Genomic DNA, 26954 nt, shown 5'->3' on the forward strand with positions numbered 1-26954 from the left:
GGAATCATGCTGGCTGTTGTCAGGGATTGGGTTCATGGCTCCTCGGGAAGACTCAAACCATGGGGGAACCCTAGTCTGGATTCAGGAACCAAAAAAAAAATTCCCTTCTTACCTTCTCATCAAGCTGTCAGTCAAACCCCAGCCAATGCAAACACCAAAGTAAAGTTTATTTATTAGTCACAAGTAAGGCTTACATTAACACTGCAATGAAGTTACTGTGAAATTCCTCTAGTCGCCACACTCCGGGTCAATGCACCTAACCATTGAAAACGCCATTAATCCTGTTCAAATAAACACACAAGCATTGAAAAATAATGGATCTGTCAGTGAAACAAAGCTAGCAGCCCCTTTTTGTACCTGTGTAAACAGCAGCCATCCCAGAGCTCAGCAGAATATGTTCCCAAGACCAATTAGGATTCAAACCTAGCCATTCTGATTGGGAGAAATTCAAAGCTGTGATACTGGGCTGACTGCATCACAGTTTCCAGTGCTGGATCTTAGCCGGATTTGAACACACTCATTTCAAGTTCCTTTCAAAGAACGTGAGCACAAAATCTAGCGTGAGACTGCAGTGCCCTGTCAGGGGGCGCGCTGCGCCGTCAGAGGTGCCACCTTTCAGTTGAAACATTAAAGCAGGATCTTAACCCCTCTCTCAGGTGAATGTAAAATATCCCATGGTAGTTAGCCCTGCTGTCCTGGGCAGTATTTATTTCTCAACTGACACCTAAACCAGATATCCTTGCTGCGCACAAAATGGCCATTGTGTTTCCAACATTTCAGCTAAAGTACTTCATTGGTTGTAAAGTGCATTGTATATATTGAGAAATGTGGGTCTGTCTTTATGAGAGAGTCAGTTGTTGATGGGCAATTTGTGTGTCTTTCCATATCATTTAATGAAATGATTGAATTCCATCAGTCAGAGTTTGTAAGCTTCCTTTATTAGTGAACCATAGCTGCAGGGAACTTGTGTTCCTGAGTTTCAAAGGTACTGCTATATTGTGAGTGTAAAATACTAAGAATAGCATCATAGAATCCCTACACTGCAGAAGGAAGCCATTCGGCCCATCATGCCTGGACTGACAACAATCCTGCAGGGCCTATCCCTGTAACCCCACGTATTTACCCTGCTCGTCTCCCTGACACTAAGGGTGGGATTTTATGGTGTCGTTTGTCCCGAAACAGAAGAATCCCGTCTGAGGTCACTGGACTTTTCCGTGGTCTGCCCCTCGCCCACTTTGCTTCCCGTGACAGGCAGGCTGGTAAACTTCCAGCCCAAGGCTCAATTTAGCATGGCCAATGTACCAAACCTGCACATCTTTGGATTGTGGAAGGAAACTGAAGCACCCGCAGAAAATCCACGTAGACATGGGGAGAATGTGCCGATTCCAGACAAGCACCCAGGGTTGTGAGACAGCAGTGCTAACCACTGTGCCACCGTGCCATCCTTTACTCTATGGCTGTCTCCTCACATCAGGGTTTACTTGACCAAGGAGGGTTACATTGACAGACATTTTGACAGCTCCTCTCAATGTGAAATGTTGATTGTGTGCCGGCAGTGCAGGGACCTGGCTGGTTTGGTCTCCTACAAGGTGAGCCATGATTGGCTGAGCACTGGGCAGACTTGTCAATGGCGGATAAACAGATTCATGGGCCAGTTTGAGCTGACTGTGCCTATGTTTGGAGCTTTGTCTGTTGTGATGGGCTTGCATTCCTTTTGACAGTTTTATTTAGGCAAATGTTAAGATTACCAATTAACTTCTGTTTTACTCCAAGAAATTAAAAGAAGTTGCATTCCCAAGAGCAGACGAGTTGAAGACAAAACTTATTGCTAAGTATGGTGTGGAATACAAAGAATATCTGACTGCCCAGGTAAAATTAACAATCTTTATTTTCCCCTGTTGCCAATGTATTTACTTTCTCTGAAGTAGTCTTTCCTTTTCTATTACCCCAGATTCTCTTACCCCAGATTAGAGTAACTATGCATTCGATTAGGGGGATTGGAGTATCTGTTGCACCTTAGCTGGTGCCTTCAATGTCTTTGCTGGTAGTAGGTGACTTTGTGGGACTCGGTTGATGCTTTTTTTCTCTTTAGCAGCAACACACGTGTACATCTTTTTCAGATCCCTCTGTAGCCTCGCACATAGCTTCAACCTTCCCCCTTCCACCATCGGAGTTCGGTTCAGTTGCTGTGTCTACTGAAGCTTGCACATAATCCGCGAGACTGAAGGGTAAAGCCTTCAGTCACCTGGATCCTAATTTTCCCAATTCTGTCCCAAACCCCTTTACACCTTTGTCAGGTTTTAAACCCCAATTCTGACTGAGTCAGTATATAAATGGATATTGGTGCACTGTACCTGATGACCTGGAGTTCAGCTGCTTAGCTGACACACTGGGGAATGCTTGGCATGGGGTGACCAATGTAGGTTTAAATTCGGTTGCCTTATTCATAGAAATAGTTAATTAACTGATGGACTCTACCACATTGGAGAGGTGATGGCCTTGTCGTATTATCGCTAGGCTATTAATCCACAAACTCAGCTAATGTTCTGGGGACCCAGGTTCGAGTGTCGCCAGGACAGATGGTGGAATTTGAATTTAATAAAAAATATCTGGAATTAAGAATCTACTGATGACCATGAAACCATCGTTGGAAAAACCCATCTGGTTCACTAATGACCTTTAGGGAAGGAAATCTGCAGTCCTTACCTGGTCTGGCCTACATGTGACTCCAGGGCCACAGCGATGTGGTTGATTCAACTGTCCTCCAAGACCAACTGGGGGAAGGACAATAAATGCTGGATAGCCAGCAATGCCGATGTCCCATGAAATTAGTTTTTAAAAAAAAAACTCTGCTCCCCATTGTAGAGAGGATTTTAATTGGTCAGTTTATTTATTTTTACTTGTTTCCGGTATTTATGAATACATTAAGATTCTAAGTACCAGAAAAGTAGGGCTGCATCAAAATTGATACACAAATTATGCCACCGATTCATAGAAACCCTACAGTGCAGAAAGAGGCCGTTCGGCCCATCAAGTCGGCACCGACCACAATCCCACCCAGGCCCTATCCCCATACCCTGACACATTTTACCCGCTAATCCCTCTAACCTACGCATCTCAGGACACTAAGGGGCAATTTTAGCATGACCAATCAACCTAACCCGCACATCTTTGATTATCTGGTCTGTGGGCCTGATTTTGTGTGCCGGGGACAAATGTGGGCCCCAACTCTCCCACCTTGTCAGGAGCAGTCAGCTGACGTGATGTTTGGCTGGATTGGTCAATTAGTAGCCAGGGGGCATACCCACCATCCAGTGCCAAGTTAATATGTCTAGTTAAAGATTGGAGAAGTAGGAAAGTGGTCCACATTGATGGTTTAACTCGTCCCGATTGAGATATCCAGACAGATTTTATGATGTGCTGTACAAACTGGGTTGTGTCTGTGCTTACGATTATACTGAGATCCCTCATTAGGGTTTAAAGCTGCTTTACATTACGTGATATTTCATAGAAAAATTTAGTGTGATTATGACACTAATATTGAACTGAGCTCGTGGCTGGAATTCCCTGACCTCTGCCTCTGGCTGGGATTTTCCAGTCCCACTGCAGTGAAGGGAGGTTTGGCTGAGCGACAGATTTTCTGTTCTCACTGGTAGTGACAGTGTGGTGGACCACAGCAGAGAATTCCAGCCCATGTTAGCTGGCAAGAACTGGAAAGGATGCATTTCACACTGCTATCAGCTGTTTTGTTGAATCTTAGGGGAATTAACCTCATGCCCTGACCAATATTTATCTCCCAAGCTAAAACAAATTATTTGGCTGTGTACTTTTTTTGGACCCTTTCTGATCAAATTAGCTGCAAAGTGCTTTCAGTGTGCTATGTAAAATCATGCCTCTTTTAAAGGATATATTTATATTGCCTTCAGGGTCCTGTGACCAAAGCCAATAGAAAGCCTTGGTTTTCTATAAAGCAGGGTTATACCTTGGTGCTGTTTTGTTATCTGATGGCCCTTTGATCACAGCTCCCTGTTGACAGTGCAGTCAATTTGTTCTTGAATGAATGAATGAATGCTAAGATAACACAACTGCAATAGATTCTCTTCATCAATGTCGTTATCCAAATAAACCTACACAAACATCTCTCAAAACTGTAATGAATGTAAATTAATTTCAGATTTACATTAGAATATTGAGTAGAATTGCATGCTCTTGCTGATTGAGACATATGAATGATTTGCCCCCCTTTTTCCTGTGAACTCCTCTATATGCATGGACTTACCCTGCGTTGTGGCTCCATAAGCATCCTTTCCGGTTTTTCACCCAAATGCCATTTGTGATGGCGGAGCAGCTGATGTTGAAACTTCTCTTTTTCTTTCTGCATTCATCAAGATGATCCTGAGGACTTTGAACTGTTCCCATTTGAAGCATCAAGCTATCTCAGATCCTATACAGCACGGGCGGGCACAGAGTGCAGCACGGGCAAACGCCAAGCGCATCTCCAGAGCAGCACTGCCAACTAATTTGAATTTAGTGTTACTTGCAGTTCTAACCAGAGACTGGATGCAGACATTCTAAACTTACTATGCATGAGATCCCCATAGCCAGAGGACAGGAGAGACGGGGAGGCCTCCAGAGAGACACTTGCTTGAGCTGGATCAGACAGGCCATTATCGAACTCTATCATCTCCCAGTGACAGCCTGACCACGTCCTTGCCCTGTGTCTGTACATCTGCGGTGCCTAATCAATATAACGATCAGCAGCAAGGTTCTTGGATAATTCCCCCCTGCGCTAGCTCAAGGGCATCGAGACCTCTTGCATCCCAATTAAGCCACAGTGGTACAATTCGCGACCCGAATTACTGACGTCAGCTAATTCGGAACAGAAATTGTGTCGCTGTGGCTTAATAATAAATCACTGTAATCTATTAGGCTATCACATCTCGAGCGTTTAAATACCCAATTGCCTGTGAACAGACCAGGTGCAAGAGGCTTTTCCAATCTAACAATGTAGGATGACTTAATTTATCCGTCTGTCCAGGGTCAAGTATATGGCAGCAGCATTGTGATCCCAATATCAGTTGAAAAATGAAACACGACAGTGAAATATTTCTGATGGTCTTTCTAAAAATAATGGTCGCAGAGGGTGTTTCCAGTAATCTTTCTACTGAGTGACGTTTGTGAGTCCCATAAGCTAAATATCAGCCTGTGTTTCTGGGTGCTTTCTGAATATTTTCAAAGTGGAATTTTTACAGGGATGTGGTGTACACCACATCCCTGTAAAAATTCCACTTTGAAAATATTCAGATTTCTGAAAATATTCAGATCTCACTTTGAAAATATTCAGATTTCTAGTTCTGTTCTGTTTTTGGATTGTGTTTTACAGAGGTCACTGATCACTCTGGTCATGTCCTTGTTAAAGCACATAGTGAGAGAAGATCCAGATGTGTGCCCAGGGTAAACCATGTTCGATTGATTCCCCCTTGTCTGAAAATAAGATTTATCTGGACTATCTTACATTTGCGGTTATAGAGTCATAAAGCAATTCAATAGGCCTTTGGCCCAAACAACTGCCCATGGTATGCTCTCCTCGCTAGTCCCAATTGCCCACGTTTGGTCCGTAACCCTCTAATTCTTTCCCATCCAAATGCTTTTTAAATGTTGCTATTTAACCTGCCTCAACCACTTTCTCTGGTAGCTCATTGCATACACGCACCACCCTCTTGATTAACAGGCAATGGTTGGGAACTTGCCATGTTTTCAGTTCTGCTGGAGCGTTCTGTAATCGAAGAAACAAACAAAATGTTTCTTCTTTACAGAGCAAAGCTAAGGATGTTGACTTGGAAAGACAGCAACAAAACAAGTTGATCGAGGAGGAAAAGTTACGTGTGGCCAGGATTCGGCAGCAGCAGCTGGAGGTGCAACAGTTCCACTTCTTCGAAGAGCAACTGAAACGGCAAGATTTTCTCAAAGAGAAACAGAAGGAGCTAAAGCTGAGAGTGTCGGAACAGAGTGACGGAGGGATGTTAACCTGCACTGCTGCTGCCCGTGAAAAGACTGAGCCTCCCATCCCTCCCTGGCGCGCGGTGAACGCTGCTGGCCAGTCACCAAATGATGTCCAACCGGGATGGTGCCCTCCAGTGGACAGATCCCTTAAACCTCAGAGCACCGTTGCACGTAAGGAATAGAACGAGAATACGGGCTTGAACTCAGCTCATTGAGGCCCTTTTTTCAGTACTTTATTTCTAATCAACAAAGCCAATTCAAATTAATTTCAATCATGGTCCCCACATGAGAGACAAACCAGATCCAAGCTGACTAGACGAGACACAACATCCCATCTTGGGCTCAATCAAATATGTTCCAAGCTGACAGGCTGAGGCATTGCACCACCCACAGGCGTGATCTGACACTTCATCTTAGTCAAAAGGCTGAGATGGCTTTGAAAAATCACATCTTGTCTTTACCTCATTGGCTACCCTGATCCTTTACCCTTGCTTAGGGAGGTTGTCCTGACATTCAGTTGGATCATGGTTGATTTGTTTCCTAACTTCATTCACCTGCCTTTCTTCTGTATTTTTGCCCAACAATAATAATCAAAGACCAGATCTTTCCTTGGAGGATACAGTCATAGAGCTTTCCAGCATGGAAACAGACCCTTTGGCCCAACTTGTCCATGCTGTCCCTTTTTTTAGAGCTCTAAGCTAGTCCTAATTGTCTGCATTTGGCCCATATCCTTATCTTATCCATATAACTGTCTAAACGCTTTTTAAAAGACAAAATTGTACCTGCTTCTACTACTATCTCTGCAGCTTATTCCAGACACTCACCATCCTCTGTGTGGAAAAAATTGCCCCTCTGGACCCTTCTGTATCTTTCCCCTCTCACCTTAAACCTATGCCCTCTAGTTTTAGACTCCCTTATCTTTGCAAAAGGATATTGACTAGTTGCCTTATCTGCGCCCCTCATTATTTTATAGATCTTTATAAGATCACCCCTCAGCCTTCTATGCTCCAGAGAAAAAAACCCCAGTCTATCCAACCTCTCCTTATAGCTCAAACCATCAAGTCCAGGTAACATCCTAGTAAATCTTTTCTGCACTCTTTCTAGTTTAATAATATCCCTTCTGTAACAGGGTGACCAAAACTGTACACAATATTCCAAGTGTGGCCTTACCAATGTCTTGTACAATTTCAACAAATTGTCCCAACTCCTGTATTCAATGTTCTGACCAATGAAACCAAGCATGCTGAATGCCTTCTTCACCACTCTGTCCACTGTGATTCCACTTTCAGGGAGCTACGAACCTGTACCCCTAGATCTCTTTGCTCTATGACTCTCACCAACACCCTACCATTAACTAGGTCCTGCCCTGGTTCAGTCTACCAAAATGCATCATGTCACACTTAACTAAATTAAACTCCATCTGCCATTCGTCAGCCTATTGGCCCAATTGAACAAGACCCCGTTGCAATCCTTGATATACTTGATATACTTCACTGTCCACTATGCCACCAACCTTGGTGTCATATGCAGACTTACTGACCATGCCTACTAAATTCTTATCCAAATCATTAATATTAATGACAAATAACATTAGACCCAGCACTGATCCCCGGAGCACACCGCTGGTCACAAGCCTCCAGTTTGAAAAATAACTCTACAACCACCTTCTGACTTCTGTCATCAAGCCAATTTTGTATCCATTTGGCAACCTCACTCTGGATCCTGAGAGATTTAACCTTATGCAGCAACCTTGTCAAAAGCCTTGCTAAAGTCCATGTAGACAACATCAACTGCACTGCCCTCATCTACCTTCTTGACTACCCCTTCAAAAAAACTCAATCAAATTTGTGAGACATGATTTTCCACTCACAGAACCATGCTGACTGTCCCTAATCAGTCCTTTCATCTCTAAATGCCTGTAGATCCTGTCTCTCAAAATACCTTCCAACAATTTACCAACCACAGATGTGAGGCTCGCTGGCCTGTAGTTCCCAGGCTTTTCCCTGCAGCCTTTTTTAAACAAAAGCACAACATTTGCCACCCTCCAGTCTTCAGGTACCTCACCTATGGCTACCGGTGATTCAAATATCTCTGCTAGGGGACCCACAATTTCCTCCCTAGCCTCCTACAATGTCCTGGGATACACTTCATCAGGTCCTGGGGATTTATCTCCCTTGATGCACTTTAAGACTTCCAGCACCTCCTCCTATGTAATATGTACACTTCTCGAGACATCAGTATTCATTTCCCCAAGTTCCTTAACTGTCGCCTAAGTGCTGATTTCTCTTTTGTCCCGGCATTTCCATTCAATGGAACATGGGAAAGCTGTTAATTCCAGGCCTTTTAAGAAATATTTTTAATTGACCATTGTGGTCTATTGGAGAATGACACTAAGGTGCATGAGGGGTTTAAAATAATGGATCTTTATTTGTAGATGTGCATTCTCTTGTATGGCAGCTGCTTCTCTGCCTGTTTCCCATGCTAGGAACTTACAACACCACTTCCAGTGAATATGTTAATACAGCAGAGCTCAATAAGTCAATAAGAATCAATGCAAATGCATAACATTACCCCTCCCCACCCTTAAATTGAACATCCCCAAGAATTCATCATGAACAGTAATCAGTAAGTCAGTCACTATTAATAGGTCAGATGGCCTGGAGGTCATCGCTCTGGAAACAGTTGATGGTAAACCTCCGGTGTATTTTTCTTTACACCGGTGGTAGGTAACCTCTGCCGTTTTCATCCTTGCACGACCTCACCAGTGGTGTGTTTGATCAACATTAACATTAATAGGTTGTTCTGAACAGTAGAGAGATGATGCTTTCCTCAACTGTGCCTGTTGAGGAAATGGAGGAATAAGTAGGTCCTTTTCTGAGTGGCAAGTGGTGACTAGTTGGGTCCCATAGGGATCAGTGACTGGGGCCCCAGCTACTCACAATATACATCAATGATTTGGATGAGGGAACCAAAAATAATATCTCCAAGTTTGCTGATGATGTAAAACTTGGTGGCAAGTTGAACATAGAACACTACAGCACAAACAGGCCCTTCGGCCCACGAGTTGCGCCAATCACATCAATACCTACCAATCTATAGACCTATCTATAACCCCCAATCCCATTAAATCCCATATACTCATCCAGAAGTCTTTTAAAAGACCCCAGCGAGTTCGCCTCCACCACCACTGACGGCAGCCGATTCCATTCACTCACCACCCTCTGAGTGAAAAACTTACCCCTAACATCACTTCTGTACTTTCCTCCCCGCACCTTAAATCTGTGTCCTCTCGTAGCAACCATTTCAACCCAGGGAAATAGCCTCTGAGAATCCACCCTATCTATTCCTCTCAACATTTTATAAACTTCTATCAGGTCGCCTCTCAACCTTCGTCTCTCCAGGGAGAAGAGTCCCAGCTCCCTCAACCTGTCTTCATAAGGCATGCCTCCCAATCCAGGCAACATCCTTGTAAATCTCCTCTGTACCCTCTCAATAGCTTCTACGTCCTTCCTATAGTGAGGCGACCAGAAGGAGGAGGATGATGTTAAGAGTACGTGTGCAACACATTTTGATTTCCCACAGTGTTTGCAGAGTGCAGTTGATGACATATGGAGGCAATGACATTGGTTTAAACTCAAGCAGTACTCTCTGACTGTGCCCTCAGGTTGGGGGGGGAGGTACAACTTTGTGCTGAGCTCTTCATTAAACTGACCAAACTTCTGAACTCATAATGGTTATCTGCACTGAATCCCCGTAGTGTAAGTGTTATGTTATTTGCATTGTATGGGGAGGCTGTAGTGTAGTGGTATTGTCACTGGACTAGTAATCCAGAGTCTCGGGCTATTCTTCTGGGCATCTGGGTTTGAATCCCACCACAGCAAATGGTGAAGTTTGAACTCAATAAAAAAAATCTGGAATTAAAAGTCATTAAAAATGATGGCCGTTATAAATAAACATAAAAACCCATCTGGTTACCCTTATGACATCCTTGCATAAACTGGATCAAATAAACTTGATTCCATGTGATTTCTGACAATTAAATGCCAAATCTTCTAAGATGCCTGTTCTAACTTTGGGACTGATCATTTCCTGGCTGGAATATAGCTGATTTCTACTTAACCATGTTTTACAGGACAGTGTGTCGACGGCCTTCAACAAGTTGTCCTCCCTAAAAACCTTTGCCAAAAGTTTTTGATGCAGGCGGACGCTAACACAGCACGAGGAATAGAAACTTGTGGAATTCTGAGTGGAAAGCTGGTAAGCTGCAGAAGAAGAAGAAAAAGCATTTTCACGTTCCCTTCTTTCCTCTAGTCGGACACCTCTGAAGTTTGTTTTAATTGTCAGCTGTGGATCCAGTGTTGGCAATGTTGTTCAGTCTAGGTTTTATTTTGCTTTACTCTGTAAGCGCTGTGGCTGTACGGCAATGCTGCATTAATCTTTATCAGCCATCACTACCTCCTGTTTCCCAGGCTTACGCTCCCATTTCCCAGGTGGCTTCCACCAAAGATTTGTGTTTGTCAAATGGTAGACGTACTTCAAGATAAAGGAAGTGACAGGCACGCGGCAGAAAAGTAACTTTCAGAAAATAAGCTTAGGTTAGGCCTGAAAATCATACAATTCCTGTAGTGCAAACGGATGCCATTTAGCTCATCGAACTTGCACCGACAACAGTCTCATCCTCCTGACATTAAGGGCAATTTCTCATGGTCAATCAACCTAACCCGCACATCTTTGAACTGTGGGAGGAAACCGGAGCAACCAGAGGAAGCTCACGCAGATACAGGGAGAATGTGCAGACTCCACACAGACAATGACTCGAGGCCAGAATTGAACCTGGGTCCTTGGCACTGTGAAGCAGCAGTGCTAACCACTGTGCCACCGTGCAGCCTCTACCTTGCCTTTGTATCTTTTGCTGAAATACAAAGTCGATATTTTTCATATACTCGTTGCCAGTACTTACCAGGGAGAGACAGACGGAATCTCCCCATCCAGCCCCGTGGAAAAAAATCAAGAATAACATTTCTGGTGTTTTCCCGTCTTTATAGGGATCTTTGCCAAGTCACGAGCTCTTTAAAAATAGCAGCTGGGATCTGCTTCCAGAGCCAGGATTTTAGAACATAAGAACATAAGAAATAGGAGCAGGAGTAGGCCATCTAGCCCTTCGAGCCTGCCCCGCCATTCAATAAGATCATGGCTGATCTGTTGTGGCTCAGTTCCACTTTCCCGCCCTCTCCCCATAACCCTTAATCCCTTCTCTTATCAAAAACCCATCAACCCGCTTCTTAAAAATATTTAGCGAGGCAGCCTCCACCACTTCAACGGGCAGAGAATTCCAGAGATTCACCACCCTTTGAGTGAAGAAGTTCCTCCTCAACTCCGTTCTAAACCGCCTCCCCTTTATCTTGAGGCTGTGCCCCCTAGTCCTACTGTCATTTTATGACCTTGTTCATCCTGAAACAATAAAATCCCATCGGAGGTCAATGGACCTTTCCGTGGTTCACCCCTCTCCCGCTCCAATTCCCATGGCAGGTGGGCGGGTAAAATTTTGGCCCAGGATTTCTGACTGTGTTCCTGGAGTTGCTGATTTTTGGGAGTTTCTTTCAAGAGTGTGGGCTGATTCAAAAGGGTGAGTCTAGTCAGCTCCATTGCAGGGAGAAACATGACTTAATCCTCTAGTAGTAATGGAATTGGGCTGGGTTTTCATGGAATCGGGCTGAGTTCTCAAAGAATTGTGTCCCATAGCACTTCAGAAGTGTTTTGAGCCTTAGCCTACATGAGGAAACCTTTAAAAAGGTCTTCCTCAAGCTGCCCATGTCAACTTATTCCCCAGAAGCAACCCTTGTGGCCCCTTCTCATGCTACCCTAATGCCATAAGATGGTGTCCAAATGACCCTTATGATCCCTCGTACTCCTGATGCTAAGCTATGGCACTTAATGTCCATTCAGCATTATACACTGTATAGAAGCAATGAATCCTATAGTGATGAAAGGAATTGCTTAAAAAAAACTTTAAAAAACATTCATTTATTGATAACCTTTCACGTTCTTACAAAAATTTATTTTTTATCGTAGCCCAATAAAAGTGTCAATTATCCAGAACTTTTAAAATGTCAATAGCAGAATTGCAAGCACTCGAACCCACTTGATTGTGTGTAACTAACCATTGTGATATTGACTGAAGACATTAGAGAGAGTGTCATGTTTTAGTAGCAGCATTCTGACCCCTGAGTCTGAAGGGTCATGGCTTCAAGCAACCCCTGTGGCCCCTGGTGACTAGGGGATTTTCATAGTTACTTCATTGCAGTGTTAACGTAAGCCTACTGTGACACTAATAAATAAACTTTCAAGCCCAACTTCAGAGGCTTGAACACACAACATAAGCTGGCACTTCCATACAGTGGAGTACGGCACTGTCAGAGCTGCTGTCTTTTAGATGAGACCTTAACTCAAGGTCTCATTAGGCCCCTCAGCTGGATGTAAAAGATCCCTGGCATTACTCAGCAAAAGAGCAGGGGAATTCTCCTCGTATCCTGGACAAAGTTTAAGGCTGATGCTCCAAGGCAGTACTGAGAGAGTGCTGCACTGTTGGAGGTGGCATTTTCTGGATGAGATGTTACCACTTGGAGGGTGTTAATGATCCCATAGCACTGTGTTGAAGGAGAACCAGGCAAGCAATCTTCATGTCCTGACCAATATTTATCCCTCCTTTAACATCGCAGAAGATCATATCAATTGATCATTATCACTTTGCCATTTTTGAGAGTTTGCTGTGTGTAAATTTACTGCTGCATTTCCTACTTAATAACAATGACTACACTTCAGAAGTACATCACTGACTGTAAAGTTTTTTTCAAGTTTACTTATTAGTCACAAGTAGGCTTACATTAACACTGCAATGAAGTTACTGTGAAAAACCCCTAGTCTCCACACACCAGCACCTGTTCGGGTACATTGAGGGAGAATTTAAGGTGACGAATTCACCTAACCTGTTCGTTTTCAGACTGTGGGAGGAAACCGGAGCACCCGGAGGAAACCCACACAGAAACGGGTAGAACATGCAAATTCTACACAGATAGTGACCTGAGCCGGGAATCGATGCCAGGTCCCTGGCTAACCACTGTGCCTCAACTTCTGGTGGTGATGAAACAATGTTGTATAAATAAAAACCTTTCTTTTCCTCTTGTGCCAAAACCAGGTTATCTGGTCATGTATTTAATTGTTGTTTATGGGATCTAATTGCAGGTTAATTGGCTGTCACATTACCTAACTTGCAACAGTGACTATATTTCAAAGGTATCACGTTAGCTATAAAGCAATCCGGGATGGCTGGAATGATTTAAGTGTAAATTTCTCTTCCTATTAACTGGCAACATGTGTTATTTAGTATAAATAAAAAGCAGCAAAGATTTTGAATTCCAGGGCAGGTGTGCCTGACTGGATGGCTGTCTGTCTACAACTGTTAACCAATCAATACATCCGTTTGTTGGCGAGTCTAACTCTGTTATCAGAGAGAGCTGGAAGTAGTGGTAGAGATGTCAGTTCAGGGGCACCAGTCACCAACCTGCCCCAGCGTCAGCATACAGGCAGCCAAAACCAGCTGTTTTTGGCTCGGGTCAAGCATCAGATCAAGCCCAGACTGCGGTGCAGTGCCTCATCTTGTCAGCTTGGATCTTTATGTGTCTCCCTTACGGAGACCTTGAATTGGATTCAGTTGGATTTTGAATTTGACTTTAGGAGCAAGCAAGGAATGGATTTGGGTTTGCCTGGTCCATTCTGAGAATTGGCTTCATAATGATGTGGAGATGCCGGTTTGGATTGGGGTGGACACAGTAAGTAGTCTCACAACACCAGGTTAAATCCAGCAACTTTATTTGAAATCACGAGCTTTCAGAGCGATGCTCCTCCATCAGGTGAGTGATGAAGGAGCAGTGCCCTGAAGCTCGTGATACCAAATAAACCTGTTGGCTTTGTAACTTTAAGGATGGAGTAAAAATGTTTGAAAAATCCAGCTGAGAGTACTGATTTATCACTAGTGCAACAATCTTTCTGTTTCTTCCAAACTAGCTCTCTGTGACTTTGTCTTGTTTGAACTAAGAACGTAAGAAATAGGAGCAGGAGTAGGCCATCTAGCCCCTCGAGCCTGCCCCGCCATTCAATAAGATTATGGTTGATCTGAAAGTGGTTCAGTTCTACTTACCCACCTGCTCCCCATAACCCTCAATTCCCTTTTTGATCAGAAATCTATCTACCTGTGACTTAAACATATTCGATGAGGTAACCTCCACCACTTCAATGGGCAGAGAATTCCAGAGATTCACCACCCTCAGAGAAGAAGTTCCTCCTCAACTCTTCTAAACTGACTCCCCCTTTATTTTGAGGCTGTGTCCTCTAGTTCTTGTTTCCTTTCTAAGTGGAAAGAATCTCTCTGCCTCTACCCTTCATTATCTTATATGTCTCTATAAGATCACCCCTCAGCCCTCTAAACTCCAATGACTCTGGGAATCTTTGAACGTACTTACTGTATAAATATCGTCCCCTTTAGATGTTTTGTCAGTAACGTGTATTCTGATTCTGCCATCTAAAAAATACTCTTGATGATGGGGGTGGGCTTGGGGGATGTTCCTCAGGTCGTCTTGGGCATTGTCCTAATCATCTTCCTGCTGTCTCCGAAATCTGTGCTGTCAAAGCGGAAATGATCACCATACTAAACCTGTCATAGGAATGGGCTTGAGGGTTATTTATAAACACCAATCAAACATGTTGTATTCACTCTGCCCTTACATCCACGTTTACCAATAACGGTCAGCAATTAATCAGATTTTCATCTAAAGTACTTGCTTGAATTTTGTCCAAGGAATGGATTTGACATCCCTTTTAGAGTCAACACACTTCAACACACTGCATATTTGTTACATTCGTGCAGACTGAAACCTCGCATTAAAATAAATACAGTGGACAGTTGTAACTTTTGAAGTACAACTGCTTGCTTTCTATCTGATTTTGTCATGACACTAACCGACATATAAAAGAAATTGCAATGCTAATTCTTGTAATTCTTTGTCATTCTGTTTGCAGACACATGATGAGTTTATAATTACACACGTGATAATACCCAAACAGTCTGGGGGACCAGATTACTGTGACACTGAGAATGAAGAGGAACTGTTTACTATTCAGGAACAACATGACCTCATCACTCTCGGCTGGATCCATGTAAGTTAATAAAGTGAATCTCCTGACTGTGTGAGAAAGGGAGTGGGCTTTTCATTCACGCTGTGGGATATTACTGTTTGGGTGTTTAATCCATTTATCTAAAGTAAATAAGGAATGTTTGGCAAGGGATGTATCTGTACACTAGTATCACACTAATAAAATGTATTAAGTGATTACATATAATTTAAGGGGACGCTGTTTTTGAATTAAGTCCAGTATTCTCAAGCAAGAGATCATGGTTCAATTTCTTTCTTTTGGTTGATGTATACGTTTGGGCTTCGTAAACTTTGAGCAGTCTAACCAGGCAGACTCTTTTATCTATTTTAAAATTTAGTTTATTACTGCCACAAGTAGGCTTACATTAACGCTGCAATGAAGTTACTGTGAAAATCCCTTAGCAGTCGTACTCTGGTGCCTGTTCAGGTACACTGAGGAAGAATTTAGCATGGCCAAGGCTAACCCACACATCTTTTGGACTGTGGGAGGAAACCTGCACAGACACAAGAAGGGAATTGAACCTGGGTCCCTGGTGCTGTGAAGCAGTAGTGCTAACCACTGTGCCACCATACTGTGTTATTCAAATCTACGTCTTAAAAGGTTACTTTTATGGTGACAATGGAAGATATTATGGGCTAGATCTGGCAAGGTAATGGTATGTATATAAGAACTAACCTAATGGGTGAATGATGGAGGGAAAAAGATATGAGATGTGGATGACAGTGATAAGAAAAAGATAAGGTAGTAGCTTGGGAGGTGTTGAAGAGAGCAAAACACCTTTTTCTTGCCTTAGCCATGTTGTCTGCTTACCCAGGAATGAAGTTGATGACTCTTGTGAAAACAATTATTCTGTAGAATAGAGAATGATATGTTGGAAATGAATAAAAGACCAAAACTATTCTTCCTAAGATACCCTCATGTGAGGGTAGCATGTCACTCTCCCAGAGATCTGGGCTGAAACCAAATCTTGGAAGCCTAATAGCTCAGTTAAACATTGCCACTTATTACCCAGAGCTGCTTTAATCACGGATTGGGAGCACAAAGTGAGTTCTAATATCAAACGGCCAACAGCGGGTTGACCAAATGAGGGACATGGCCAGAGAAGAGGGAACCCAAACTACATGGGTGTTGTTGTACACCTGCCAGTAACTGGTTTCACAGAGGAACTGCTGGAGTTAGTTGTGTTTTTAGTCTACCCGCCAAGGGGAACCTAAGAAGACCTTGTGACGCAAGCACATTGAAGAAGTAGGGAAACTTGTCCTCTCATGAAGTGAGATGGACCAGCCTCAACCTACAACAAATGTATCATGAACTTTTATGTCAGGGGTGGAAACTTCTGCTCCCTGTATCTAATCATTTGCTGTGTTTGGTAAGTCACCTCATTACTTCTGTTTAAGAGCAGAAGTAGGCCATTTGGCCCCTTGAGCCTGTGCCACCATTCAATAGGATCATGGCTGATCTGATTATGGTCTCTACTCCACATGCCTGTTTGCTCAATAATCTGCCAAACTCAGCCTTGAATATATTCAATGTCCCAGCCTTCACTGCTCTCTGCCGAAGAGAATTCCACAGACTAATGACTATTTGAGAGAAAAAACAATCCTTATCTCTGTCTTAAAAGGAGGATCTCTAATTTTTAAACTATCACCTAGTTATGGCTTCCCCACAAGGGGATACATCCTCTCAGCGTTTACCCTGTCCGGTCCCCTCAGGATCTTTGTGTTTCAATAAGATCACCTCTCATTCCCTTAAACTCTAATGGGTAGTGGTTTAACCTTCAAATACGATAACCCTTTCATTCCAGTAATCAGTTGAATGAACGTTTTCTGAGCAGCTTCTAATGCGATATCCTTTTATAAAGAGGTCAAAACAGTACTCAATATGCCAGATATGGTCTCGCTCAGACTCTGTATGACTGTAGCAACACTTTCTTATAATCAGGGGTCAAATGCAACTCTTGGTGCACCAATCGAATGTACTGTTTGATGAGATATTCTCAGGAGATTTTACAGACCCATAGTGGGGGATGAGGTGAGCCGGATAAAAGTCCATTGAGTTTCGGCAAGGCTGGAAGATCCCAGTGGTGAGCAGGACCAGAAGATCCCAGCCAATGTCCTACCAATCTGGCCCATCTGGTTCACTAATGTCCTTTAGGGAAGGAAATCTGCCGTCCTTACCTAGTCTGGCCTACATGTGACTCCAGAGCCACAGCAATGTGGTTGACTCTCAACTGCCCTCTGCACAAGGGCAGTTAGGGATGGGCAATAAGTGCTGGCCAGCCAGTGATGCCCATGAATGAATAAAAACAAGATAAATAAGGTGACTGTATGGAAGGAGAGGAGAAATGAATACATATGATTACAAAGATTTATGTATGACCTTTGCACTAAAGAATGGTATTTTTAAGGATGATGTGTCTTTCCAGACTCATCCAACACAGACTGCATTTCTATCAAGTGTGGATCTCCATACTCACTGCTCTTACCAGCTGATGTTGCCGGAGTCCATTGCAATCGTTTGTGCTCCTAAACACAATGAGTGAGTTGGTTTTATTCTGCGTGAGCAATGCAAATTTAAATTGTGATATACATTATCAATGTATTGTGTCACATGTGTAATACGTGTAAAGCTAACAGGCAGGTGAACATTCTTGTTTCTTTGTTTATGCTTGCACTAATCAAACATCTGATGGTTCTAATATTGCATTTTGGAAACAATATGGCATGATTTGGAAAGGAATGATCAGATTTGTACCAGACAGCAAAGGGTCATTCTCCGAGGCTGTGCTTGTACTGTTCCCGTGGAGGGAGCCTTGCCTGCAGGAAATTTGGGTTATGCGGCACTGTGTCGGATGTGGCTCTCATTGGTTGCACTCTGCTTCTGAGGCAGAAGATTGTGTAGTCCCATGTCAGTGATATGTGTACAGTGTCGGAGCTGTGCAGTGTTAGAGGGATGCTGCCCTGTTGGAGATGTTGTTCTTGGATGACATATTAAACCAAGGTCCTGTCCTGCCTCTCAGCTGGATGTCAAACATTCGTGGCACTAATTTGGAAAGGATGTTCAGTGTCCTGGACAATATGTATCCCTGCACTAATATCGCTAAAGCAGAGTTATTTGGCCTCTATCACATTGTCGCTTCTGGGATTTTGCTGTGTGCTGTGGCATTTCCCTTGTTACCATACTGAATACAATTCAAGAAGTGCTTTTTTGGATCATCCTCAGATCATGAAAAGCACCATATAGATGCAAGTTCTCTCAATCATGACTTACTGATAAATACAGTTGAACAGTGGTGGCCAGGTCCCAGGTTTCTGAGGTGTAGTGTTGGCAGCCAAGGCTCCTGTCAGTGAAGAGGATTTGTGAAATGATCCCTCGCTTGGTTTTCTGTAATTACTCGATTCCAGTGGTATTCAATCTTCTGGCCAAATTTACAGATGGCCAACCAATGGCACATGTTCCCTGGTCTATCAGACCTCAGTTGGGACTCAGTGTAGTTCAAGGTCGTGACCCTCCCATTGAAATGAATGTAACAGCGTCAAAAAATAGTCCTCTGTTTCCTGTCAGTGATATCCTCTGCAGTGCTGTGGAGGTGTTAGGGCAGGAATGTTTTTTTAAAATCATAACAAATAGATTTGTAATTATGTAGAATATAAGGCACAGAAACAGGCCATTCAGCCCATCCCAGTCCAGACCAATGTTTATGCTTCAATCGAGAATCATTTGAAAGCTCACTGTGCAGAAATAGGCCATTCAGCCAACTGTTGATGTGGTGTACATGAACTTTCAAAAGGCGTTCAGCGCACACACACGTGTGAGCAAAGTTAAAGCTCATAAAACAAAGGGGACAGTAGCAATGTGGATAACAAATTGGCTGAATAATAGGAAGCAAAGCAATGGTCTTCAGGTATTTTTCAGGCTGGAGGAAGGTTTGTAAAGGACCAGTGTGGACCATGATCTCTGACTGTTCACCCTCTCCCATGTCCTGCATCTGCTCTGTGACATCCTTGACCCTTGCACCAGGGAGGCAACTCAGCATCCTGAAGTCAGGACTGCGGTCTCAGAAATGCCTGTCTGTTTCCCTACTTAATGAATCCCCTGCATTTATTGCTTTTCCTTTCTTTTTTCCTCCCCTTCTGTACAGCCTAGCCGCTCAGGGTGCCAGAAACCTGGCACTGGCTGCACTCCACCGAGAAACCAGCTTCCAAAATGGAAAACCAAGGGGAACCCCAGGGGACTCCTGCACCAGCTGTCGAGGACTGCCTGGTGGTCACTCATTCCCTTTCTGCCTCCAGGCCCTTAAGCTGCAGTGAGACCACTTCCCTGAACGTGCTATCCACGTAGCTCTCTGCCTGACAGACATGCCGCAGTGACTTCAGCCGCCGCCTGAGCTTTCAAACCCGGAGCTCAAGTTTCTGCAGCTGGCAACACCTCTTGCAACACAAGGTCATCTAGAACACTGATAGCACCTGTGACTTTGCACATGATAGAGGACACGTCGTCACTCAACTGAGCTGCCCAGCCATGTCTTAGCTTTATTTATTTTAGATTAACCTTATTCTGCTTTGGATTTCATATATTGCCTTATTATATTGGTCCTAAGTTTCCCTTATTCCTGGTGCTTCTCAGTTAAATTAAAGTACAGTCACTTACTGGAAAACAATTCACTTTTCTAATGTACAGCAATTTGAAGACACTCCCTAACAACAGTTTCTTATCAAACAATGAACTTACAATTTTCCTATAATGTCTCTGTTTTTAAAGTCTGTCTCCTTCTCCACCTCTTATGGAAGTGACAAAGTTTCTTCTTGACTCCCTATTGGATTTTTTGGTGACTATCTTAAATTGAAGGCCTTTAGTTTTGCACTTTCCCAGAAGCGGAAGCACTGGCTGGAATTTTCCACCTTGTTTCTCCATGTTGGGGCTGGTGAAATCTCTGTCCACATCAGCGTGACTGAAAGACCTCTATCTTATCCATAGTTTCTGGTATTATCTTGTAAATCTTCTCTGCACCGTCCAAATTCTGGTAATATATATCTGAGAGTTCACGTAAGGATGGCAAATTTCCTTCCCTAAAATCCTAAGAATGCCTACAGGGCAGAAGGAGGCCATTTGGCCCATTGAGTCCACACTGGTAACAAACCCACCCAGGCCTGATCCCCGTAACTCCATACGCTTACCTGCTAATCCCTCTACCCTACACATCCTGGGACACTAAGGGGCAATTTGCCATGGCCAATCCACCTAATCTGCACATCTTTGGACTGTGGGAGGAAACCAGAGCACCCAGAGGAAATCCACACAGACATGGCAGTCACCCCCAAGGCCAGAATTGAACCCAGGTCCCTGGCGCTATGAGGCAGCAATGCTAACCACTGTGCCGTTCAAGGGGCACTATTGAACCAGATGGGTTTTTAATGTCAATCGACAATAATTTCATGGTCATCATCAGATTTGTAATCCAGATTTTGATTGAATTCAAGGGTCACCATCTGGGATTAGAACCTGGGTCCCCAGATCTTGCCCTGGGTCTCTGGATTACTAGTCCAATGCCAGTACCACTGCGCCACCACCTCCCCTCAAGTTTAGCATTACTTTAGTTTTCAATTCTACCTCTGTAGAAAGAAACCTTCATACTTTTTTGGCTGCTTATTAACCTGTGTTGTTACCTTTAATGATTTACGTTTTTGTACTCCCAGATCCCCCTTATTTCTTTACCCTAGTTAGATTCTTATTTTCCAACTAACGTGTGACTTTTATGTAAACGTTGGACGAATATTTTGAGCATAAACCACGCTCCTTGGGTTTTCCCTTATCTTTAAAACAATGTGAGTCAGAATTTCCTTTCTGTCTCTCTCCTCCCCCCGCCACCCCACCTCACAAATAATAGATGTAACTGTAGGCTACTTCCAATAACATTGAGTATAAGCAAATGAGGAGATTCTAAAATTTGGATTTTTATTCCTTCTGGTTTATTGATCTTCACTGTGCTGTAGGATAAGCAGGTAACTATGGTCCGGCAGTGAGTTCCAAGGTGACTCGTGGAATTCCTACATCGCAGAAGGATGCTGTTTGACTCATCGAGTCTGCATTGATTCTCCAAAAGAGCATTTTATCCAGGCCCTATCTCCCTAACCCCACGTATCTTCTCTGCCAACCCACACTTGGGACACTAAAGGGACAAATTAGCATGGCCAATCCACCTAACCCACATGTCCATGACAATGGGAGGAAAGAGGAGGACACACAGGAAACCCGTGCCCTGTCCCTGTCCACAGAAGTATAGAGTCATTGAATCAGCACTGTGCAGAAGGAGGCCATTTGGCCCAGAAGGAGGCCATTCGTATTTAATCATTATTCCTTGGGATGAAGCAACGATGACAATTGCAGGCGTAAGCTTGAACAAAGCCATTTAGCAAGACAAGAGAGCTGCTGCTGGAATTACAGATATCTATATTTTTTAAATTCCACACTGGGAATTTGTGTAAATTTGTTTTACAGACAATTGAAGAATGCTTGTATTAATAACCTGAATTATGCCACACCTCTGCATTCCACTTATTTGGCTTTGAATGACGACATCAATTTTAACATTTGATATTTTCCAGAACTGGAGCCTTCCGGCTGACTCCTGCAGGGATCCAAGAAGTGTCCACCTGTCGAAAGAAAGGGTTTCACCCACATTCCAAGGAACCGGCACTATATCAAGTATGTTTACTGTATTATTAGATTCAGTTACCATTTCTTGAATTGAGATCAAAATGATGCAAGCTAATTTTTTTGAAGAGAAACAAGTTAAATGTCAGTTTTGTAGTCACCGATTCAATTTATTTCAATGTGAAGTTATCCAAATTGTGCAGTGTAGCATGAAACAAGAAATAGGGGTCACGGTCCTATGACATCTATGATTAGGTTTTACACTGGCTGTAGCGAAATCCAAGCTGTTCCAATTCAGCTACAGCACTGGCATCTATTCAACAATGTGAAAAATTGCCCAAGAATGTGCTGTACCATGAAACAGGACAAATCCAATCCAGCCTGTTATCGCCAATCTACTCTCAATCATTAGTAAAGTGATGGAAGGTGTTGTCAAGCGGCACTTACTCAGCAATAACCTGCTCATGGATGCTCAGTTTCGGTTCTATCAAGGTCACTCAACTCCTGACCTCATTACAGCCTTGGTTCAAACATGGGCAAGAGGTAAGGTGAGAGTAACTGCCCTTGACATCAAGGCAGCAATTGACCGAGTTTGGCACTGAGGAGTCCTAGCAAAACTGGAGTCAATGGGAATCAGAAGGAAAATCCTTTACTGGTTGGGGTAATACCTGGCACAAAGGAAGGTGGTTGTGATGGTTGGAGATCAATCATCTCTGCTCCAGGACATCACAGTAAAAAGTCTGACAACACCAGGTTTAAGTCCAACTGATTTATTTGATGCTAAACTCACAAGCTTTCGAGGTTTCCCTCTTCGTCAGGTGAATGGAGAGTTCTGGCCTCAGACAGAGCATATAAAGCACAGACAGTTTACAGATTACTGATTAGAATGCAAATCTTTACACCTAACTCACATTGTCGGCCACTTTAGGACTTGAACAGCAGGTCAGGTGTAAAGATTCGCATTCTAATCAGTAATCTGTAAACTGTCTGTGCTTTATATGCTCTGTCTGAGGCCAGAACTCTCCATTCACCTGACAAAGAGGGTAACCTCGAAAGCTTGTGAGTTTACTATCAAATAAATCGGTTAGACTTAAACCTGGTGTTGTCAGACTTTTTACTGTGTTTACCCCAGTCCAATGCCGGCACATCCACACCAGGACATCACTGCAGAAGTTCCTCAGGGTAGTGTCCTAGGCCCAACCATCATCAGCTGCTTCACCAATGACTTTCCTTCAATCATAAGGTCAGAAGTGGGGATGTTTGCTGATGACTGCACCATTTGTGACGACTCAGATACTGAAGCACCCCATGTTCAAATGCAGCAAGACCTGGACAATATCCAGGCTTTGGCTGACAAGTGACAAGTAAGATTTGTGCCATGCAAGTGTCAGGCAATGACCATCTCCAACAAGAGAATGATATTCAATGGCATTACCATCACTGAATCCATCACTATCAAGATCCTGGGGATTGTCAGAAACTGAATTGAACTAGCCATGGCTATTGGAGCAACTTGAAGGCTAGGAATCCTTTGGTGAGCAACTCGCCTTCTGACTCCCCAGAATTTGTCCACCAAGTAAAAGGCACAAGATGGGAGTGTAATGGAATACTGTCTAATTGCCTGGATGAGTGCAACTTCATTACACTGAATCATAGCATCCAAGAGAGCAGAAGGAGGCCATTCAGCCCATGGTGTCTGCACCAACCACAATCCCACTCAGTTCTATTCCCATAACTCCACGCCCTTATCCTAGCTAGACCCCCCAATACTAGGGGACAATTTAACATGGTCAATCCACCGAACCCATGCATCTTTGGACTGGGGGAGGAAACCAGAGCATCCAGAGGAAACCCAAACAGAGTCTGGGGAAATGTGCAAACTTCAAACAGACAATGACCCAAGGTCAGAATTGAACCTGGGACCTTGGCGCTGTGAGGCAGCAGTGCTAACCACTCTACCACCATGCCGCCACTGAAGAACATTGACACCATCCAGGCCAAAGCAGACTGCTTAATTGCTACACTTTCCACAAATATTCAATTCTCGACCACCGATGAACATTGGTAGCCACGTGCAGTGCAGAAACTCACCAATGTCCCTTAGACAGCACCTTTCAAACCCATGATCACTACCACCTAAAAGAACAGGAGCAACGTCACTTGCAAGTTCCCCTCCAAGCCACTCACCATCCTGATTGGAAACATATCATTGTTCCTTCACTGTCATTGGGTCAAAATCCTGGAATTCCTTCTCTAAGAGCGCTGTGGGTGTACCTACACCTCCATTCAAGAAGGCAGCTCACCATCACCTTCTGAAGGGCAACTACGGATGGGCAATAAATGCTGTCCTAGCCAGCGAAACCCACATCCTGTAAATTAATTTTTAAAAAATAGCTCCCGTGTGTCAAGCCATACGTTTAAAGAAATGAACTTCAATTTTGAGTATGCCCTTTTGTCTATCAATGCTTCCCTTTTTCTGAAGACATTGGTTCCTGAAAAAGGTACAGTTCCACAATGCAACTCGCTTTCTGCTAACTTAACCAAATGATGATCATTCTTAAGGGCATGTCATAGCAGAACATGCTTAACTCTTTTGTCATGTTGTCAAATAATCAGGCAGAAAGGACAAAAGCGTAATGGCAAACTAACTGATAGGCTGGGAAGGTCATAAATGTGGGGCCAAATATTTTAATTACCACAGGTTTAAAAAATAATCTTGCACTGCTTATGATATGAGCTTTACAATAGATAGTACTGAATTTAAAAAGTTCATAGGTTCTCTGACTAAATGTAAGTATTAATAACTGTTAGATATGCAAATCCTTGTGGGGCAGGTGTCCATCATGTATTTGGCATAATTACCAAAATGTCCACGTTTGTAATAAATTCAAGAGCTGAGTAACCCAGGTGGAACCCAAACTGAGTGTCAGTGAGCAGATTATTGCTGTGTGTGAGTGCTGCTTGGTCACGCTGTTGATGACTTCATCACTTTGCTGATTTCATCTAAATACAACTGCTTTCTAATCACAAATAAAAAGGTAGTAATTCATCGCTGTAAGAATTGCAACTGAGAAAAGTTTCCTGAAAATTATAATGTGGGGTATTACCATGCTGTGGGATGGAAAAAATATTATTGGGAATGTTTTGCTTTCATTCTTTTGTTTTCTCCGTGTCTATGTGTGTTTCCTCCAGATGCTCCAGTTTCCCTCCACAGTCTAAAGATGTGTAGTTTAGGTGGATTGGTCATGCTTAATTGTCCCTTGATTAGCAGGGTAAATTTGTGGGGTTATGAGGATAGGGCTTGGGTAAGATGCTCTAACACAGATTTGGTACTGACTTGATGGGCTGAATGACCTCCTCCTGCACTGTAGGATTCTATGATAGCTTGCCATCTTCATATCTCCAACCAATGTACACCTACAACTTGCATTTATGCCATGCTCTTAAGCTGACACAGAATCCAAGAAGGAGATATTGGGAAGGGGATGAAAAATCTTGATCACAGCATTAATTTTTCAGGGGCAGAGTTGGGGAAGAGAGTGGAGGGAAGAGATTTAGTGAGAGAATTCAGGAGCTTAGAGCCTCAGTGACTGCTGGCAGTTGGGTGAGGAGGAGAGTTGGAGGGTGGCACTGAGTGAAGACGCACCAAAGGCCAGAATCAGAGGCCGTAACAGAAAAGGTTCGGAGAAAAGGAATAAAATGTAACTGACAGAAACTATGAAGCATCCACATAATGAATAACAACATTCATTAGACAATTAAAAGTTGAAGAAATACTTGGTATTCAGTGGGAGCATTGCCACAAAAGTTTGCTTGTTTATTACAGTACTGTATGAGCAGAAACATACATGTCAAACTCATGGCTGATTCTCTTTCAGACTTGCAAACACATCGCTGTAAAAGATATGAATATAATTATCATGGACATGAGGTGACAACATGAGCCGCAGACAATCCTGGAATCTGTATAAATTATTTCTATTGTAAGAAGAAACAGTATGTTGCTTTCAAGTTTTTATGACCAGTTAAAGCCAACTGGATTATTTAACACTCTTTTTGTACATTCAGGTTAAATAAAGTATACCGGTGGTTAATATTTCTTTTTGAAATGCACCAAGTATTTCACGTGTGTAATGTGAAATTACAAATGCTAGTTGTCCAAAAGAAAGTGTTTATAAAATTGAACTGGAACTTCACTCAGAAGCCAATAAATGCTGTTAATTTCTTTGGTATGTGTTTTTGTCATTTAGTTTTGGATTTAGGAGTGCAAAGGATAATAATCTTACAAATGACAGTTAGGATCATCATTGAAGATTAGGGTGTTTCCCATCACGTTATCCAACTACCACCACATTTAACCATCTAGTTGAACCCATGTTGTCTGGGCATCTCACAAAACCATTTAGTTCCTTCTTACAGAAGCAATGATGTGGAATCTATCCGGGCCAGTGTCACCAAGAGAAATTGCTGACATGTCACAGATGTGGATGTAGTGATACTGTTTTAGCCACATCCACTAATCTTAGGGAGTACTTTACACATGCACAAACATTTGCATATGTATGCTTAATTAATACACATCTATCATCATTCAGTACCTTAAAACACTTACTCTGCTTTCAGTCTTCCCATTTACCGACAAACCACCCAAAGAGAGTTGAAATTCCAGTGCATGTGCTGTGCAAATGTCAGTATTGAGATCACATGCCCAACAACTGTGCCTATTACCCATTTTCTTCTTTGCCAATCAAATGCATTTGAGTATATCTGGATGATGAATTACTTACATGTAGCCAACACATTTGTCAGCTATTGTTCCTCTGCTCCTGTCTGAATGTATGAATTTTTGTTCTAATTCATTACATAAGAGAATGGGGGCATTTAAAACAAAATCATCAGTGAGCATTAGATATTGTGTTTTGAACATATTAATTCATGTGAGATGTACCCAATGTAAGAGCCCTTGTGAACACAGATTCTGATGTAGAGTTGGTTGGGTCTTAGTGAAAGCAGCTATTTTACTATACTGTAAATAGTGCATCAAATTAGCAGTATCAATTACTTAGATAATTGTTGAGCATTTGCTA

At 42.9% G+C, this 26954-nt stretch overlaps 1 protein-coding gene across 1 annotated transcript in view; it reads left to right on the forward strand.

Moving 5' to 3' along the window:
- The window catches only part of stambpl1 (STAM binding protein-like 1), a 65932-nt gene extending 39839 nt beyond the window's left edge, over positions 1 to 26093 (forward strand). The window contains exons 5-11 of the mRNA XM_080205500.1: positions 1774 to 1869; positions 5817 to 6174; positions 10136 to 10260; positions 15079 to 15216; positions 17639 to 17751; positions 21819 to 21918; positions 25746 to 26093. Of these exons, the coding sequence (XP_080061626.1) occupies positions 1774 to 1869; positions 5817 to 6174; positions 10136 to 10260; positions 15079 to 15216; positions 17639 to 17751; positions 21819 to 21918; positions 25746 to 25802 (987 nt within the window). The 3' untranslated portion in view covers positions 25803 to 26093. The remainder of the gene's footprint in view (positions 1 to 1773; positions 1870 to 5816; positions 6175 to 10135; positions 10261 to 15078; positions 15217 to 17638; positions 17752 to 21818; positions 21919 to 25745) is intronic.
- The last annotated feature ends 861 nt before the right edge of the window (positions 26094 to 26954 follow it).

This window comes from Carcharhinus amblyrhynchos, chromosome 17 (genome assembly GCF_965287045.1).
Source record: "Carcharhinus amblyrhynchos chromosome 17, sCarAmb.v2.hapA, whole genome shotgun sequence".
Lineage (NCBI taxonomy): Eukaryota > Metazoa > Chordata > Chondrichthyes > Carcharhiniformes > Carcharhinidae > Carcharhinus > Carcharhinus amblyrhynchos.